Source organism: Siniperca chuatsi, linkage group LG10 (genome assembly GCF_020085105.1).
Source record: "Siniperca chuatsi isolate FFG_IHB_CAS linkage group LG10, ASM2008510v1, whole genome shotgun sequence".
Classification (NCBI taxonomy): domain Eukaryota; kingdom Metazoa; phylum Chordata; class Actinopteri; order Centrarchiformes; family Sinipercidae; genus Siniperca; species Siniperca chuatsi.
Genome location: NC_058051.1, coordinates 4,852,375 through 4,872,265, shown reverse-complemented (window position 1 = coordinate 4,872,265; position 19,891 = coordinate 4,852,375). Strand labels below are relative to the sequence as shown.

Sequence of the window (19,891 nt, the reverse complement as noted above, 5' to 3'; positions counted from 1 at the left end):
GTAACTACAAACTCTAGATGTGGTTCCATGTAGCTGTTAGTAAACCATTACTCTGACAGCAATGTACTGTTGCACATCAGACAACATTCCTCTCAGTTCATCATTTACCTTCACACTCTAGTTCCAGATCTTGAGGAAGCTGTCCCAGGACCCTGTTGCCACTGCCATGCCGTCATCGGTCACACCCAAGCAGCTCACCCGGTTATCATGACCAGCCAGAACACCTGCATAGACACCAGAGGCTGAGACACAGCAACAAACCTGCTGTCTGATGGATACTACATTCTAGGTTAGACTTGGATATAAAGACTGAATTACTGGATATCAGAAAGTACGGAATGTGACTAAACAGTAAATTCAGAATTTCTAAATTAATGACATGTCTGTGGAAATCTGGTCTGATTCTAAAAAGGTGAAACATGGGGAATAAGGTGAAAAAAAAAAGCCGAAGTGAAGCAGGTTTCAGGGCCTTTGGGGTCCTGATACCTGCCCGCGTGTTGTGCAGCATAGATTAAGATGTTAAACAATAGGCTTGTCACTTCTGGAGAGTGGAGGCCTCATCTAGTCTACTGTAATGTGCACAATGCCATCTGCAGCCACTTAAGACACTGCACTGAGAGAGCAGCAATATCTGGTCTGCTGCTCTTTGGTAAAGGGCAATGCAAATGGTGTTTGTAGGGTCGTGTGTGGCACAATTGAAGCTCAAAGTCGTCTGTAATGTCACATTTCGGGGCGCTACATGAAAATACTCCTAAAACAGCAACCACCAATTGAAGAAGTTACTCCCTGTGTAAATAATTTCACTGCCACATAGGTAAAATGACAAATATGTTCATCTTGCATTTTTGACCAATTTAAATTTAGTCTATAAAAGCACAAATTCCTCCAAACCTGCTCTTGCATCCTCAATGCTCAATAAAAAAGGGACAGTTCAGCCCTGTTATGCTATTTATCCATCTAAATTGTTTCGGTATGAGTTGCAGAGTTCTGGAGATATCGGTCTTAGATTTGTAGATCTGTATTTTATTTTTTTTTTTAAATATAATGGGGCTATATGGGACTATATGGCACTCTGCAATACATTTGACAAATTCAACAGCAATGTCTTTTTCCAGATACTCACACCAAAACAATCTAGATGGATAAATAGCACTACAGGTAAGAGGAAAAATATGTATTTTTGATTTTGGGGGGAACTGTCTTTTAAATAGAAAAAGCATGTAAAGTGTCCATAAAATATATTCACCATCACTGATCAACAGAAAAAAATATGTTTAATTCAAAGTGAAAACAAATCCCTAAAAAGAATAAATCCCCCCCCAAAGAATAGACTGATGCTTTAACATTTGTGCCATTCAAGTCAATAGAATTGAGAAACCTCTGGCAGCAATAATGACCTTGATTGTATGTGGACAGGTCTGTATCAGATTTGCACATCTGGACACTACATTTTTACCCCTGTTCTTTTTTCTTCTTTGCAAAACTGCTTACATTTTGTCAGGTTGCATGGGGAGCGTGAATACACAGGAATGTTCAAGTCCTACCACATATTCTGGATTGGATTGAGGTTTCTGATTTGGCTGCACTGGTGATGTCATGAGACCTTTCCACTTTCTTTCCCAGTGTTCCAGAGTTGCCTTCTGGCAAACACTAGTCCAGATGTCATGTGAGTTTTTTCAACAAGCATAAAGCTGCGACTTATGAAGCAGCCAGGAAAGAGATGTTGTATGACAGTGTCTCCCATTGCAGCCATGGAGCCCTGCAGCTCCTTCCACACACCTCTTGGTGGCTGGCTGTATTCTGTGGCCAGCTGTATTCAGTGCCTTGAAAGATTTCTTGTATCCTTTCCCTGACTGGTACTACTCAGTAAACATCGCACAACTTTGCTTCGAAATGTTCAGTTGTCTTCATGATGTAGTTTCTAACAGGAAAATTACTAACCAGCTGTTTCACCTTCCAGATACAGATATATAAAATCAAAAATCTATGGTCACATCATGACAAAGTCGAGGGAAAGGCACTGTATATGTATATGGAATAAACTACCTTACCTACACATTTTACAATTACAGTTAGACTAATAAACTCAATCGAAGATCTCTGCTCCGTACAGAGTAGTTAGTTAAAACCTAAAGCACATAACTATGCATCATTTTTGTCATATTACCCATACATATCAGTCTAAAACAGATTAGATCTGTGTAGTATTTGCAATCAGTAGTCTAAATGGTATTAGCACATATTGTAAATACAATACAACCTGATTTCTGATTTTGGATCTGTTACAGTAAGTTAATAATCTTTCTTATGTATCAGTTTGACAATAATTTAAAAATGAGGCATTGGCCGTCACTGAGGTTCCTTCCCTGACAAGAACTTGTGCCAAGCTGATGTATTAATTTAACCATATTTTTGATGTGGCATTGTGACATAAGCCCTTAGTAGGTTTTGTTTGTTTACTCTAAAAGATGCCTTACCCTGCAGTAAAGCAAATATCCACATTAAGATGTTCTTACAGCTATCACTCTGTGAAGGTCAATACAATGAATTATTCTGTGATAAACACCTGATTTACCTTTTGGTATACACACTTTCCCCTCAACATGCTTCAGGTACTTCTCCTTTAGTTAGTGGTTTACTACTTACCTAACAATACACCTTGGAGAACATTCCTGACTTCTGTTATTTAGCAAGGAGTAAAGATAAAGTATATACTATGCTGTGCTGTTTGGACAGTCTGAAAGCAGTGAAAAACTTCTATCAGAGGGGGGGTAGGTGGTATAGCGTTGCTGGTGGTCGCCCATTATGTCTAATTTTCCAAAACCAACAAAGTGACAGCCACGCCCACTGTCTGCAGTAACTGGCCAGGTGCGTAGAGGTTTGAAAACAAGGAGAGCTCAAAGCTGTTGTGAAATGTGGAGAACATAATCTACATGTTTTTCCTTCCTCCACTGTCCCCGTTCACTGCTGAACTGCACCAATCGGCTTTACTTTAAAGAAAAGAGATGGTGGTGGAAGGTGACTGAAACCTGGATCAAGTTCTAAACAACAGCCGGGTCAGATGTGCTCAGTTTCTCCGCACACCTCTACTCCACATTTTTGACTGGGGCTGACACTGAACTTCATATTTACTGCTGGTTATTCAGACAACTGAAAGTGCTGCCACTGTAGTGGAGCAGTCCTGGAAATATTGACTTCATGACATATTTGGCCAATTGGCCTACAGAATAATTACAATAAACCAACCAAAATCAACAAACTTGGAAGCGGAAAATACACCATCAATTGCTCGTTTATAAAAAGTGTTTTAGGGTGGATTTTTGCCTGAGGAGCTGTAACTCGCTATGGGTTTTGTCCAGTATCTATCAGACGTGTTTTTGATGGGTGTACGTTTTGGCATGGAAAGTACATCAGCACAACATATTCATCTAGCTCTCTCCTCTGCCCTGTATGGTGGCTTACCGGCACGATCAGCCTTCAAAGTGTCCCAGACGTTGCAGTTGAAATCGTCGTAGCCAGCCAGCAGTAGGCGTCCACTCTTGGAGAATGCCACAGAGGTGATACCGCAGATGATGTTGTCATGTGAGTAAACCATCAGCTCCTGGTCAGCACGCAGGTCAAACAGCCGGCAGGTAGCGTCGTCTGAGCCCGTGGCAAAGGCGTTGCCATTGGGGAAGAACTGCAACAATGTTTAAGGGAGATTTTTCAGTCTTGATACTTTTGTGCATACATCCTATACTTTAGATTGTGGCAAATCATACATATACCTTTAATTAGTCATCGTTATTAAATTTGTTATTGTCCTGAAGTTGTGTAACTAGCCACAACTTTTTCTGTGCTATTGGTCACTTAAAAGCGTAGATATGTTGCACCAAATCATTTCATTTCGTTTTTCAGAGCAAAGTACATGGATTACTATTTCAGTGACAATTATCTAGTATGCATAACTATGAACTCCTGGTGTTTCTTCTTGTAACATAAATTTTGCAGCAGGAAGCTATAACAGTTCCATTCAAATGCATTGAAAGGACTTGGTCTCAGCTATGTAAAAAACACTAAAACAGCTTTGAAAGGAAAACATTCAAATGCAGTGTCATTGTAACGGTCAGCATCCACAGATCTGAACGATCTGCATCTTGTAATTCAATTTGCTTATAAAACTTGTGAATGTGTCTGAACGTGCCCTCGAGGACCTGAGACTTGCTCTGACAGACTTGACATGGACATGCTTTGAATGACTTGAGACTTGACACCCTTATATGATTACTATAAAAGATATAAGAAAATGTGTGTGTGGCCTTACGCAGATAGCGTTGATGTCTGACTCGTGGCCAGTGAAAGTCTGTCGGCACATTCCTTCTCTGATGTCCCAGAGCTTGGCAGAGGCATCGCAAGCTCCAGACACAAACAGCCTGGTGTCGGGCGCCAGAGAGAGACTCATGACATCACCAGTGTGACCAGCAAATGTAGTTGTCTGCTGACCAGTCTCAATGTCCCACAGAGCACTGCAAGAAAGCAGAAAGGCTGTTGTCAAATTACAGGTGCAATATGCAAAACAGCATCTAGAGCGCTTTGAAATTTCTAAGTGTCATTCCAGAAGGAAACTGATTGACCCATCACGTGATGCTGGTGGCTGTATGAAGTGTATCTAGCCCAGGCAGACCCAGAATTTATGGCTTACGGTTGACTTGGCTTTTAACGGTAGCTCTTTGGTTATGGTGAACAGTGCCGACTGAAAATCTCAATATTGATCTGGGAAACTAACATGGCTATAATGTTTCCAGAAATATCGTTGACAACCCAAAAAACCTACAGAGCGTAGATTAAATGTAAGAACACCTTACAATATATTGCAAACAAATATATAGTCCTGCAAATAATACCATTTTTAAAGTTTATAATGCTCAATTTTTGATTAAATTGTGTTACACAGGTGTTGAGATAACTCTATGGTGATTTTGGAGGTTGTAATTCGTGGTGGTGCTGCATTGGATGCAGTATCACAACTCACCAGGTGGTGTCTCCAGAGCTGGTGACAATCTGGTTGTCATCCAGGAAGCGACAGCAGGACAGGTAACCTGAAAGGAATCAAACACACTGATTGAATCACTAATTTAGGATAGACTATTTTTTCTATTGTATTAAGAGGTAGATGTTTCCTTTCCTTACTGTCTGCACAGAGGAAGAAATTCTATTCCAAACTGTAATCACACCCTCAGAGAATGCTGTGTGTGCTGGATGTGGGGGAGATGAATTAACTAATTCACTACCAGAAACAAAAAAAAAAAACAAACAAACAAACAAAAAAAAAAAAAAAAAAACTGTAAGGTATCTCCTGGTTCATGACTTGCTTCCATAATTCATCCTTCACTAGCTGGCAGAGTGTACGTACCCCTCCTTATAGCGAGGGAACTAGAACTAAAATGCTGACACACTTCCTGCATCATGTGATACTGATCAGATGAATGCTCCTTGCCTAAGAGCTTAACACAGCTCCTGTTTTCATAGAGAAAGACACACCATGTGACTGGCATCTCTCAGATGTGAAAATAATTAGGCTTATACCAGTACATGAGGCTGACATAGGAAAAAAAGCATACTGTATATCAGAAAATAATAGAATGGCTTACATTTGACTGGCTGTCTGTAGGAGGACTTAAAAAACAACAACAAAAAAAACAATACACTCATCAGTCCAAGTGTCCATCCTTACTACCTGATACAACCTAGATTCCCCCAATTTTTCAAATTAACAGGGTATTGGGTATGACCAACGCTTCCCCACCCAAAGGAAGAAACAAATTAAAACTTGAGTGTGTAATGCAAACTGTCTCCAAGTGCTCTGTCATGACAACATGACATTTTGTACCTATCTTGTCCTTTAGGTGTCCTTTTGTATAAAGCAGTGCAGACTGGCTGAGTGAACATGATCATGCAGTGTTGTCTATTGATGTTTCACATTTTCCAGTTACTTCTCACTGCCATTTGGGCAAACTCATGTGTGCAGATCTTAAGAGTAGACTATTAATTCATTAAAATCCAATATTTGGTTTAGCATTTGCCATAAGTTCTCTGTAATATTACTGTTGAGTATAATATGATTAGTAAATATCAGCAGGAACTATTGAATGCTAATGACTGATCAAGAGAATTCAGTATTTGTCCAAGGCTGTGTTTTTATTGTTGCTGTTTGTCTATTTATTGTCATTCACACAGATAAATGACAGAGGTCAGCACTGAGGCATTAATTACACAAAACTAAGTCTGGGTTCCAAAGACAACTTTTATTGTCCCATAGCCTACAGAATCTTTTCCAACTGCAGATGAATTCCGGGGGAAACATTTACTAGTAGGTATTGAGTATCAATACAAATATGATCTATTGGCAGATTGATCTGACCTTCAAAAAATCCTGGGATTGATGGGTAAATGGGGACATGCTAATGGATGTGTCCAGCCTACCTGTGTGTCCAGCCAGCTCACGGCTGACACGAACATTTCCTTCACGGGTCTTCAGGTTGTAGATGGAGCAGATGTTGTCCAGGCCTCCACAGGCAACGTAGTTCCCAGAAGGGGCATAGGCGCACGTCATCACCCAGGAGGAGCGCAACGGGATGGCGTGGACCTGGAAGAGAGGAGGAAGATTTAATATTAGATAGTATGCAGTGACAGATGGGAGAGAGAGGGGAGGGCATGTGACAAAGTCTGTCCGCAATATTAACTTAACCTTTCAAGGGCACAATACCCACTATAAATAGCATTACTTGGCACACTTGTGAATTGTTTTATAATGAACTCAGCACTTTGTCAATCTAAATGAAACTAGCTGCCAGAAATAGGGGAGTAATGATTATTGCTGATGTAAACTTTGATGAACAGGTAAAGACAATGATTCTCCTGACAACCATTTACCAAGCCAAGTCTTTTTAACATCTGGAAATCTGTTGAAAGTCAACCACACATTTTCTTGTTTACACTACAACTCACTATTCTAGCATCAATCAAGCCCCTTGTATCTCTAGGTTGTTTAAAAATAATTAATTTATCTTTGATTTGTACTGGTGCCAAAAGACATCTGACATTCCCTCCCTGGTTAGGTTTAAGATTAAAGCATGGTGAAATCTTAGTTCAAGTAATACAGTATCACAAGAATTTTTACCTCATAAGCCAAAGGTGGCTTTGCTTTTGGGTTTTATGCTGCCTTTGGGCAACCTGACTGATTGATATTCTAAGATGTCATTTATCACCTCATTTTACTCTATTTTCATGCTAACATTTGCTTTCATCATTCCATTGCTGTAACAATATAGCTTGGAATTAGTGCTGTTCACAGGGTCAACTGAATGGTGTTCTTACCTTGTTTGTGGTGTAGCTGTCCCATATAATGAGTTTGCCATCCTGGGAGGCGCTGACCAAAAGCCTGATGAAAAGAAAGATACAACAGCTCAAACTACGGAACAATTTAAAATGACCATTCCCTTCAGACCTGAGGAAAGTTTTCTGTCAGTTTGAACCAGCGGACAAATACAGCTAGAAGAATGACAGCATGCAGGCTACGTCTCGTTAATGCTCATTTTGGATATGTACTTGATAAAAAAAAGGCATCTTTCTGTGATTGTTATGTTTCTGTTTACATTTGTAATATATTGGTACTCAATTCCTACCATCTGTGATCTTCGCTAACGCAAATAACATAACATGTGAGGGTATGGCTTATTTTTGTTTGAAGAGTTTAATTAATTCTCTTTGAATATTTGAATGTACTGCGTTATATGAAATCACACTTCAGTACATGTGTTTGGAATGTGATGCATTTTTTGTTGCGCTCCCTTTCGCTTTTGAGGGTGTTTGTATCCATATTGGGTGTACAGTGTAGTAACCATAGCCCTCTCTTTGTCCTACTGTACAGTACAACAAATTGGGGGAATATATATTAAAAAAAGCTGTAGTTCCTACACTGTTAACCTGCCCTTAAAGTCAGTGCCTTAACCTTATAATCATTGTTTAATTTCAAATCCAATGTGCTGGAGTATAGAGCCGACACAATAGAAAACGTGTTACTGCCCAAACATTTACAGACTGCACCGAATATTGTATGGGGTTTGCAGTAGCTTCATGTATTTGCTTTACTGATTATGGATATTGTGTGTAACTGTAATGGGGAACAAAAACTCTTTCGTTACAACTGCTCACTATCACGTCATTGCACACTTGAGAATAGAAGGAATAGAAGTACTAAGCAAATCAAAATATAATACGCTATAATACAGGTAAGATAAATTAATTACAAAGTGGATATAAGTATAAAAGCTAAAATAAGTGTAAGTACCAAAGTGGATTTAGAGGTTGATAAGTATGTACGGTATAATACAATGTAATAATATAAGTAATAGTGCAATAATGGAGTACTGTCAAGTTTAGTGTAGCTTATTAAGATGATTATGAGACGGTGGATATTGCACAGCAGTAATAGTATGAAGAAATATCAATAAATAGGGAATTTTAAACTGAAAACAGTATATTGCACAGGAGTATTAAACAGAATATTGCACATATGATGGTCACAGGCAGGAATGACTTCCTGTGGCGCTCTGTGGTACATTTTGGGGGGATGAGTCTTTCGCTGAAGGTACTCCTTTGTTTGACCAGCACGTCATGGAGTGGGTGGGAGACACTGTCCAAGATGGCATGTAGTTTGGCCAGCATCCTCCTCTGACACCACCGACAGAGTCCAGCTCAACCCCCACAATGTCATTGGCCTTACGGATCAGTTTGTTGAGCCTGTTAGCGTCCGCTACCCTCAGCCTGCTGCCCCAGCATGCAACAGCATACAGGATAGCACTGGCCACCACAGACTCATAAAACATGAGCATTGTCTGGCAGATGTTGAAGGACCTCAGCCTCCTCAGAAAATAGAGGCGGCTCTGGCCCTTTCTGTAAAGCGCTTGAGTGTCCATGTGTATTCCCAGGTACCTGTAATCCTCTTCAATGTCCACACTGACCCCCTGGATGGAAACCGGGGTCACTGGTGCCTTGGCCCTTCGTTGATCTACAATCAGTTCCTTAGACTTTGTCGCATTGAGCTGCAGATGGTTCTGCTCACACCAAGAGACAAAGTTCCCCACCACAGCCCTGTACTCGGTCTCATCACCACCGCTGATACATCCCACCACAGCAGAGTCATCAGAAAACTTCTGAAGGTGGTAGGACTCTGTGTGGTAGCTGAAGTCTGTGGTGTAGATGGTGAAGAGGAAGGGAGAGGACAGTCCCCTGAGGGGCACCAGTGCTGCTGACCACGCTGTGCCACACACAGTGCTGCAGACGCACGTGCTGTGGTCTGCTAGTCAGGTAGTCAACAATCCAGGACACGAAGGGGGCATCCACCTGCATCGCTGCCAGCATTTCACCCAGCAGGGCTGGCCGGATGGTGTTGAAAGCACTGGAGAAGCCAAAAAACATGATCCTCACTGTGCTAGCTGACTTGTCCAGGTGGGTGTAGATGCAGTTCAGCAGGAAGATGATGGAGTCCTCAACTCCCAGACGGGCTGGTGGACGAACTGAAGGGGGTCCAGGAGGGGTCTGACCATGGGCCGCAACTGTTCCAGCACCAGTCTCTCCAGGGTCTTCATTATGTGGGAGGTCAGTGCCACCGGTCTGTAGTCCTTGGAACAAGGCAAGATGTCTTCCACAGAACAGGGACCCTTTGACGACACAGGCTCAGGTTGAAGACATGTTGAAGGACTCCACGTAGCTGGGGGGCACAGGCTTTTAGCATCCCGAGGAAAACGCCATCGGGGCCTGCAGCCTTGTTTGAGTGGAGTTTCATAAGCTGTCCTCTCACCTGGTCAGCAGTCAGGCACACAGCAGAGGTTACAGGCAGGGAAGGGGGGGGAAGAGTCATCAGTCTGGAGAGGGCCGTTAGCCTGAGAGCTGGTTGAGGGGGGAGTAGGACTCTCCCAGGAAGATGGAGGAGGGGGAGCAGTGGACTCAAGAAGAGTCTGAGGGCAGACAGCAGCTGAGTTAGAGGGGGATGAGCAGGAGTCGGTGTGTCGAATCTGTTAAAAAACAGATTACGTTTGTTGGCCCTGTCTAAGCTGCCTTTAACTCCTCTGCTGTCACTCGGTCTGAAGCCAGTGATGCTCTTCATGCCGCTCCAGACCTCTCTCATGTTGTTCTGCTGGAGTTTCCCATGAACAATGGCATGTGAGAAATCACATGGCAGATAATATGGCCGCAGTCCCACGGCTAACAGTTCAATGTCCGGGCTACAGATACTCTGCGTGATAGTAACGTGACCAGGGTTACACCATCTGTTGTTGACCAGCACAGCAAGCCCGCCGCCTTTCCACTTACCGCTCCTGGTATGATCCCTGTCAGCCCAAACATTCTGAAAGCCGTTGATGGAAACGTTATGGTCTGGGATATCCTGGTGTAACCATGTCTCTGAGAAGCACATCAAACTACACTCCCAGAACTCTGCCTGACTCCGGGCTAACGCCGTTAGCTCGTCCATTTTATTTGCCAGTGATCTCATGTTGCCCATGACGAGAGAAGGAAATCTCTTGTTCTTAAGTCTCTTTTGTCTGGACCCCTCTCTCTTCCCTCGCCGCTTCATTCCACCTCTGAATCCTCAGTGTGTTCTCCTCCAGATCTCAGTGGGGACATCGGTTGTCCTGGGCGCCATGCCGCTTGGCTTCAGCGTGATCAACTGTTACCTGGTGTAAACAATGCGGCCAAACAGCTGTTCTGCAGCGGTGGTCTGACAGAGTAGTGGGAGAAGAAGTTTCACAGCGAAAAAAAATACCAAAACACTCTCTACCTCATTTTTGTAGAGAGCGTAGTTTAGATTACACTTACACAAACGTTTACTCAATTTTTGAAGAAAAGGGAAAGCTAAAAGTTGGAAAAAGTAAGACGATGGGATGGAGCAGTGGCAACAGGCAGCATGCACGTTGGCGCATGCGCACAAATTTTGCTAAATGTTGTGATGTTCAACAAAGATGTGAGCAGAATTTTGTTGTGCTACTACTACAAAAACTGCAAAAGCCACAGCAGTGAATTAAAAAACTTGGATTGGCAAACAAGCTGTATGGAGTTTAAGCAGTCAAATCATGTTGGTAATGAATTTAAAAGCTTTTAATCCAGTATATGTATATCAGATAAATATGTCACAGCATTATTTTTTAAAGCTGCTGCTGCTATATCAACATCCCAATTCCACAGAATGGTCAGTGCTAATTAGTACCGCTAGCTTTGTGTTTGTTTGTTTGCAGTTAGTTTGTAAAACAGACGCAACCAGAACTACATATAACCTAATACAACCTCTGCTTGACGCAAAATGTTAACTCATGGTCCTTCAGAATTAACATTTCCCATTACTGATAAACAAGGCTGGTCTGTTGTGCTGGCTCTCTGTATATAGGCTACACTTATCTTGTGCATTAAAATCAAATTAAAAGATAACTTTCAAAATGTATTAGTGTAAAAATCATTTGGATGGGGACGAGTGGTGGCATTTTACACAACTGAATGCTTCACATGATGGGTATTGAATGAAGGATGGTATTGGTATCACTTTAAGGGTACTGGTTTTAGTACTGGTATCGTAATTATTTTTAAACGATACCCAGCCCTAGTGCTAATTGTAAAATGAACTGATCCAGAGAGCTGATGCATACTGATTAATTTCGATGTAATTCTAATACAGTATTAAGTACTTTCCAGACCATTTATTTACCTTCGCTATTTTATGTGCCTCAAAAACACAACCTGCAGACTCTGCATGGTAAGCACAGTTATTCTAATAGGAATCGTTACAAACCCTGTTTTTGCATTCTAGAGACAGCTCTCAGGTACCTCTGAGGCTGTGTTCTGTTATCTGGGTGAATCCAACAAGAGTAACCACAGTGATGGCCCCAATGCACATAGGGAAAAGGAGTGAACACACCAAGGCCTGCTGGGACTATGCAAATCTTAACTACCAGGCTGGCAAGAACACGCTCACATGTGCACACTCCAGCAGATAAGCGAGAGACAGAGTGGTCTGTGCTGGGAATTTTAGTCTAAAAGAAAATCAAGTATCAGCTTCCCAGCCTTAACATGAAAACATGATACTTAAATAATCAAAGTCTAGGATGATGTCAAAAAGCCCCACACTAATTTTTGGTGCAATGAGAGAGTGAGTGAGAGTGTATGTGTCAGCTGGGAGATGATGATGCAATGTGCAATGAGGTGCTCACTTTCTAGTCAGAACAGAGCTCTGACATCAACAGGGCTTGGAACAGACACCCAATGTTTTGAAAGATGAACAGATCAATCATGTCTACTGTATTTATTGCTCTTTATTCTCAAAATATTTTTTAGAACTGAACAAAAAAAACAAAAAAACATTTTGATTTCACAATCAGTACAGGTTGCTCATCATTCATCAGTTCTGTTTGAGTAACTGTGATGCTGTCAAGTGACATAGCCAAACACAAGGAGAAGAGTGTGTGTTTGGCTGTAGTTTTGTTCAGCTAAAGTGAATAGCAGAACAGAAAGCATAAGATGTAGCCACACTTTCCATTTCTTTTACTGATTGCCATTCTTGTTATGAAATTGAGCTAATGTAAACAGCTTTTTTGCTAAACCAAATGCACTCAGGCACCCAGGACTCATTTACATGGGTTTTCAAGAGTACATCTTTGGAGGCTGGAGTCCATGATGAGTCAAAGCTTATGTGAGAAACCATAATATAAATGGTTGTTGTTTTTTCACTGATGCTTATATGATATTGCTCACAAAATTTCTGTATATTATATTTACTGCAGACATGGTATTTTAGGTGTGCTGCAATGGTTGTATAAAATATATTCATGAAAATGAATAAAATACATAATTCTTAAGAAATCAACATTAATTAAAAAAAAAAAGAAAAAATCTTAATTCCAAACCTTAGAAACACAAGACAACTGTAACAAGAGAAGTTTTGTATCAGTAGAGCCATAAAAACAACAACAACAAAAACCAAACAACTGTTGGGTGAACTGTGGTTATGAAGAAATCTTTTCATGTGGGACATGAGTTATGACTCACTGATTTCATGAGGATTGAGGTTATCTAGTTCTAAATTCAAGCTCCCTCTGCTGATGTCAACAGAAAAGTACTATTATACCACATTTTAATAAAAAAAAAAATAACTTTTTTCTACCAGAAAACATTGTTTTGTGGAGACTAAAATGTTAGATTTCTCACGTGCATTGCAATAAAACTGGAAAGGAACAAACCAGCTCTTACCTCGATAGAGCAGGGCAGTGACTTGGCTACAGTTCTGCTGGCTACAGAATAAAGCTAGGCTCTGAATCATTGAATGCAAACCTGTCTCATGTCAAATAAGTAAAAACATTTGTGTGGTTGTTTGGTCCATCGAGTCCTACACCATGAACATTTAGATATATTATTTGCTAATGAGGGGAAGTGGGACTAACTGATGGGTTTCTTTCTCATATTGTTGGAAACCCACCCCATACTGAATTCAAGTAGTGTCTCCATGGGGCTAAAAATAGCAGTCTTAGCCTAAACTCTGGGTCAAAACATCTTCATGTGACCCTCTTTCTGGGTGGCTGAATCTCAGCAGGTAGTCTAATAAATACCCCAACTCCTCTGGGAGGTGAAACATTAACAGATGAAACAAAAACAGGAAGAGCTGACAGTGGGTAAATACAGTGGTAGACATTTTCTTAGGTATATGACTGGAGGATGATGAGGTGACATAGCAATGGTCTCTCTGTGGACTGACGCACACCAGCACCACAGTGATTAACTTGTTGGTTGCTGAGGTGAGATGTGTGTACAACTCTAGGGAAAGGGCTTTATGTGAACTGAGGAGTGTTGTTTCATCTGCCTTGGCTATCTAGCCTCAACACAGCTTTAACAAAGGCTGACTCCATTTTGAGTATTTTCCCTACCCACATACCCCACCCCCAATGCACACAAACACGGCACACATAGACACACAACATAGTAGGCACACTCAGTGATAGAGTGACTGATGCATGCTCAATGTGCATTCAACAAAAAATGCATTACCTATTGTGTATGTGCACAAATATCCTACTGTTGGATTGTAAGGACACTGAGTATATGTTAATCTGAGAGATTGCGTCGGACAGATGTAAAGAAAAAGACCTGTTTTTGGATGCAAGAGTGAACTATTGTGGTAGGTCATGATTTCATGAGGAATCTCAGGAGAAGTAACTAGCACAAAGACAGTCAAGCTTGCTTTTATATCCATTTCCTGCATTTAGGCAAGGGGGGCTGGGCTGATGGGATGAAATATTTAGTTAATGGACAGAATGGAGTTGAATGAGATTACCTCGAGTCAGTGCCCCAGTGCATGGCATAGATTTTAGCCAGATGCCCCCTCAGTGTCCGTCTAGTGCGCATTTGAATTCGGCCAACAGGGTCGATGTTAGCTGTGATCTAAATAAGATTAAGAGGAGAGAAAAAGTGACTTTGACGCCGCTATATATTTATCTGCTGTTTGCACTCAAACTTCAAGTAGTGTAGCATAGTGGGGTAACATTTCAAACATCAAAGCTGATATTAGTACATTTTATAGTATATTTTATCATAGTTAAATAATAAATAATGGTGAGAGAAGATCATGGTATAAACCTATTTCTTACCTGAGACAGGGTAGCATCCGCACACGCTTTCCTAGCATCCTGAAACACAACAACCCAGTCAAATCTGTTTCAGCCCACTAACTCTTCACAAGTAGTTTAACATCAGTGAATCATAACAACTATAGTTTCGGTACTGGTAATAAAATTCATATTGTATTACTGATACATTTTCAAAAATTCTTAGCCCCATGTATAACTTGTCTCTGTCATAAACTGACATCATCTTGTAGTTCAAAAGCCAGTGGGCTTTGCATTATAGTTTGATGACAGTTTCACCCCAATGACACTGTCTTTTATGTGCAGGGCTACTTCACTGTTAAAACAAAGTGCTATGTCAAAATAAAATAATAACTATATAATTGTGTGATCTCAGCTCAATTGCATTGTGGCAATGATAGTAATCATTTTAATAATAAAACAAATGCCTTTATTCAACTAGGAGTAATACAAGTGGAAAAACGACACCATGTATAGTCTGCATCACTACAATGACACTAATGGGAACCCTGTGCAGTCTTTAGCAGACAGCTTTAACTTAATGTTGCAGCAATCATCTGTGAAATGTAGTACAGTGGCTTATGATGGAATATTGTCATCCAACTACTGTCTTTGGTGGCATACAGCATTATAGGCATTGGTATCAGCAAAAAACAAAAAACAGGCAGACTTGAGGACATTGAAGGACTTACTCTGATCTGGTTCTTGAGCTGCTCAGCCTCCTGGCGTAGCTGATCCAGTTCACTCATTTTCCTCTGCTAATGGTGTGCTTCGCTCCGCCACCTAGACTCTTGCTGATCTGGAGGAGACAAGAATTGAGAGGCTCAACATACATACATTCTGCCTGTATGTCAATTGAGTAACTTATACTGTTGACTTTATTTACTCTAAATGCTTGTGTACCAAATTACATGTAAGACTTTGGCCAAAGTTTAAAGACATTATGTACTTTGTCTTCTGTAATGAATTTACGGACATGGTTACTTCAACAAAATGCAGTTGGGGATCACAAAGTGTCTCTTAAATCCAATCTGTAAGGCCCAGACAAAGTCGCAGGAATCACAACACAACCAACACTTTCTAGATAGCTCAAGACTTGTTCTTACCAGCTTGAAACTGTTACCTAGCAACAAGCACTCGGCGGCTACTTTAGGCTTAAGGTTAACAATTTTGAGGATGATGTTGAATTTGTTCTCTCTCCCCTCCCAACCAATAGCAAACCCTTGGGCAAACATTTGACCACAGTGAGCAGCTGATAACCATTCCTCAACAGCCAAGATAAATCTTTTTTTATCCACCCGGCCATAAAGGGGCCAAAATGTTCCCCCTACTGTCAAAACGAAGAAAGGATTAAGAATCCAGATATCAAGAAAGCAGAGAGGCAGACCAAGAGACCAGCTTGGGTTGCGTTGCACTACTGGAACCCCAAGGTGCTCAGATGATGGGCAGGGTTTGACGAAGCTGTCAATGCTCTGGCCTCTGGACTCTAAACTCCCCTCCAATGTCATCCCTGTAATCCTGGGACACAGTTGATTCAGCTCCTCCAGCCAAATCCGGTTAAGACAAAACCTGCTGATGATCCTAAAAGCAGTGGCTATCCCGCTGACCCCAATCCTCTGGTTGACACTCTTATCACAGACACTTTCACTTGCCATAGAAAGACGAAAGAATATTATTGTAACAATTATGAACTCTGGCTTACAGGCTTGTAGGCATGTTGGACACTGATGGAAGACACATTGTAAGTGGTACAGTCATTACTACTTTGTGCCTGTATAAGTAACAGCAAGTCAGCAGACAAAATTTTCCAAATAGCTGCACACTGAAAAGGATAACTCCAGGATGATATATAATTTCAGTGACCACATCCAGTGAAGTAAATTAAGGAACCGTCCTCCTTTGATGCTCTCTCCTCTCACCCATTTCAAGGACCAATTATCCACACAATTTTATAAACCTACATTTCCTAAATACTTTAAATAACATCACCGCCTATCTGTCAAATACAAGCTAACTACAGCACCGTAAACCAAAAAATATTCCAGCGTACACCAGGATACTAGGATTGACACAATATTATTAATAGATCACATTAAGGAGCGAACTACATGTTTTGCATGTTGCTTCATCGGACTCGCTCTGTGTTTAATTGCCATCAGGTGTGCCCTTAAATAATCAGGTGCTGATCAGCAGAGAGTCCAACAGGTTCACACTCCTCAATACAAGCACACTTCAAAAAGTCAACAGGTAACTACAATTACACCACATAACATCAGATATAAACACTACACATCTGTCTCCATAAAATAATACATAACTAACTACAGTGCTGCAAACACACCTTACCTCCCTGTTTCTCTGGGTTTCAATATAAGTCCTTTGTCCTGGGGAGTGTCGAGACCTTCTGAATGAACACCTTATCCTTCAAGCGTCTGACATCTCAGTAGCTACCTGTTACCTGATTGGCCAGTGCTGCTAAATGGGTCTGCATCTAAGCAAGGCGCCTTAACCCCTAATCTTGGTGATAAAAACGCCTCATGGTAATATCACTGGCTAATTCTTGTCTTCTCTGTAAGAAGTAATGTAACCCACCGGTGGCCTTTTCAACAATAGCTATCACCAGGTCAACAGATTTTGGAACCTGAAAACATACCAAACTGTAAACATTTGTAAAAGGTGTATTAGGCCAAGGATATGTTCCACAGGATTATTAGGTCTAGGTTAGGGTGATTCATACACTGCAGTCTATGAATAACTCAGCGACCACACTTCTACTGCTGACAATTCTGTCCTTCATATCCAAATTATTACAAAACTTACAGCTAAAGTAACCTTGCCCCTAAAGCCTTGTACTACAATGTAAAAGGTTTGTTTCCATTTTCTGTATCTTTGTCTGATTCCATGCTTTTGCCTTATTTTAAGTTTTTATTAAAATTCCACTGAAATGCATAATTGCATACTGCTACCACAATAGGGATGGTGAAGCATGGTGGTGAGTTTTTTTGCATTTTTGCCTAATATAGCACTTGATATTCAGGCATTGCTGTTGAATTTTTGTTATTTAACACCTAAGTAACTTTATTAATACTTATTACTAAAGTGCACTTTGTAAAAACTCTGCTGACCTTCGGATTTATTCGGCCAACTCTGCAGAAGAAAAATGCAAAGGGCCACAGATCCTGCTCCCAAAAATATACTTGCCTCTGAGGTAGTGCTTTCTCATGGCCCAGGAACTATGGGGGTGGAGTCTGCAGTGCTAAACGTTGCTAACTGGTCACACGAGCCTTGTGGCTGCTACAACATGTAAGCAGCATCCATTACATCTGCAAGCAACCACTGGTCGTCCCGGCTTTACATGACTATGTGGCAAAGGACACAACCTTTCGCAGGCCTTTGTGGGCTAGAAACTTGTTTAATTAAGTATTCAGGCCATTCTGGTCAATTTGTCTGGAAATAGCACATGATCACATGATATTTACTAGGTATTAGGTTCAGGTGGTCATTAGCAACTAGTAAATATATCACATATCCTATACCAATAAAGTGGACTACATAAAACTACACTTAGCTATTGCTCCTGCACAAATGACAAAAAAGACTAACATGATTGAAGTATCTATATTTTTACGGCCGCCACACGTTATTTTCACAGGTTTTGTCAATGGTTCACTTACACAAGTAAACAGGTAAAATTAACTGATGTCCTTTCCATTACAATCACTGTGATTTCATTAGATTTTATTTATCTAAGAGTAACCTACAGGCTAGTTTTTTTGGCTCTGTAGTTCAGCACATTGGAGGTGAAAACAATGGCTTTATGGTTAACAAGCTGACTTTCAGTTTTATTTTAAGGGTCTGTAAATCCATATAGGGTCCTTTTAAAACATAACCTGCTAACTTTAGTATACCAAACATAATCTAACATATGAAGTTAAATAAAGCCACATCTTTGGTTGCAAAACCTCTGCATGCAAAAACTGCTAGATAAATTTACTGGTGATGCTCTGCCATGCCTGTACTGCAGCCATCTTCACTTCTTTCTTGTTTTAGGGGCTTTTTGTCTTCACTTTTGGTTTAAACAAGTGAAACTTGCCCAACACATGCCCAGTTGGGCTGAGGTTAGGTGATCAACGGAGCCTGTCAAGAAAATGCCACTGTTTGCTCCTTAATGAACTGCCCTAAAATTCCCTCAATTTCAGACTGCTTTGTACAAATGAATTATAAATATTTATGTTTTACTCACTGGCCTCTGTGCTCAAAAATAACCTGGCCAAAGATCGAGTAAATTTGAAATTGATGAAATGTATAAGACTTTCTACTTCCAAACATATAAAATAAGACAGTACACTTTACTGGCAATTAGTATTAGTATTAGAGGGAGGTGTGATTTAAATGACAATTTTTCCCTTGTGCTGGTGGTGGGAGTGTTGAAACCACTGGCAGCCCATCAGATAGAGCCTCGACTTTGTTGCCTTCTCTTTCTGCCAGCTATTTTTAGAGAGGTGGTGGGGGAGGAGGAGGAGAAAGAGGAGGAGGGAAGCAGACTTCACATTTTCCAGCCACTCCTATCGGCTCCGACATCTCGAGCACAATACAGTGACAAAGAGAGAGGAAGTGTAATTTGACTCCACACACACAAACACACTTCATTGGTATTTCTCCCTTTCCCATATGGCAATGATCATGCCATTCATTTTCACACAGACTTATAAGTGGGCTAGATGAGCTTCTTAATCAGAGAACATTTCTGCGGTTGTTTCTTTATACAGGGCACAGGATGAGAAAAAAAGAATGAGAAAAATGTATTTCAAAGAAAGGATTGGTAAATAAGAACAGTGCATTTGTGGATTTCAGAAAGTTCAACTTCAGAAAGTAAGATTGTTCAACCCCTTTAAGTACTAACTTGTACTGAAGTTAACATCTATTTAAGAATGTAATTTACAAAAAGATGAAAAAACAGTTTATTTACCTTTGAACAAATATTCTCCCAGTTCTGAAACCATAAATGTGCAGTGTTAAGGAAAAGGACAACAAAACGTATCTCTGACTCCTGAGGACACTTTGAATAATATATTTTTTTTAATTAAAAGACTTGCAGACAAGTTAATGAAAAACAAAATAAATGAAGGCTAAATAAACGCAGTAGGGCAGCAGGTGTGAAGAGATAAATCACAAGATGGTCTAGAGGGGTTTGGCAGTAGATTTTTGGGGTAGACGAAAGGCTCCAC

General features: G+C 40.7%; 1 protein-coding gene across 2 annotated transcripts in view; it reads right to left on the bottom strand.

Moving 5' to 3' along the window:
• Positions 1-19,891, bottom strand: part of gnb1a (guanine nucleotide binding protein (G protein), beta polypeptide 1a) — a 44,700-nt gene that overhangs the window by 2,592 nt on the left and 22,217 nt on the right. For both annotated transcript variants that reach the window (XM_044212079.1, XM_044212080.1), the window contains exons 2-10: positions 15,356-15,462; positions 14,667-14,705; positions 14,354-14,460; positions 7,357-7,420; positions 6,463-6,625; positions 5,012-5,078; positions 4,304-4,505; positions 3,463-3,679; positions 109-224 (exon numbers count right to left, since the gene is read on the bottom strand). In XM_044212079.1, the coding sequence (XP_044068014.1) occupies positions 118-224; positions 3,463-3,679; positions 4,304-4,505; positions 5,012-5,078; positions 6,463-6,625; positions 7,357-7,420; positions 14,354-14,460; positions 14,667-14,705; positions 15,356-15,412 (1,023 nt within the window). In that variant the 5' untranslated portion in view covers positions 15,413-15,462 and the 3' untranslated portion in view covers positions 109-117. The remainder of the gene's footprint in view (positions 1-108; positions 225-3,462; positions 3,680-4,303; positions 4,506-5,011; positions 5,079-6,462; positions 6,626-7,356; positions 7,421-14,353; positions 14,461-14,666; positions 14,706-15,355; positions 15,463-19,891) is intronic.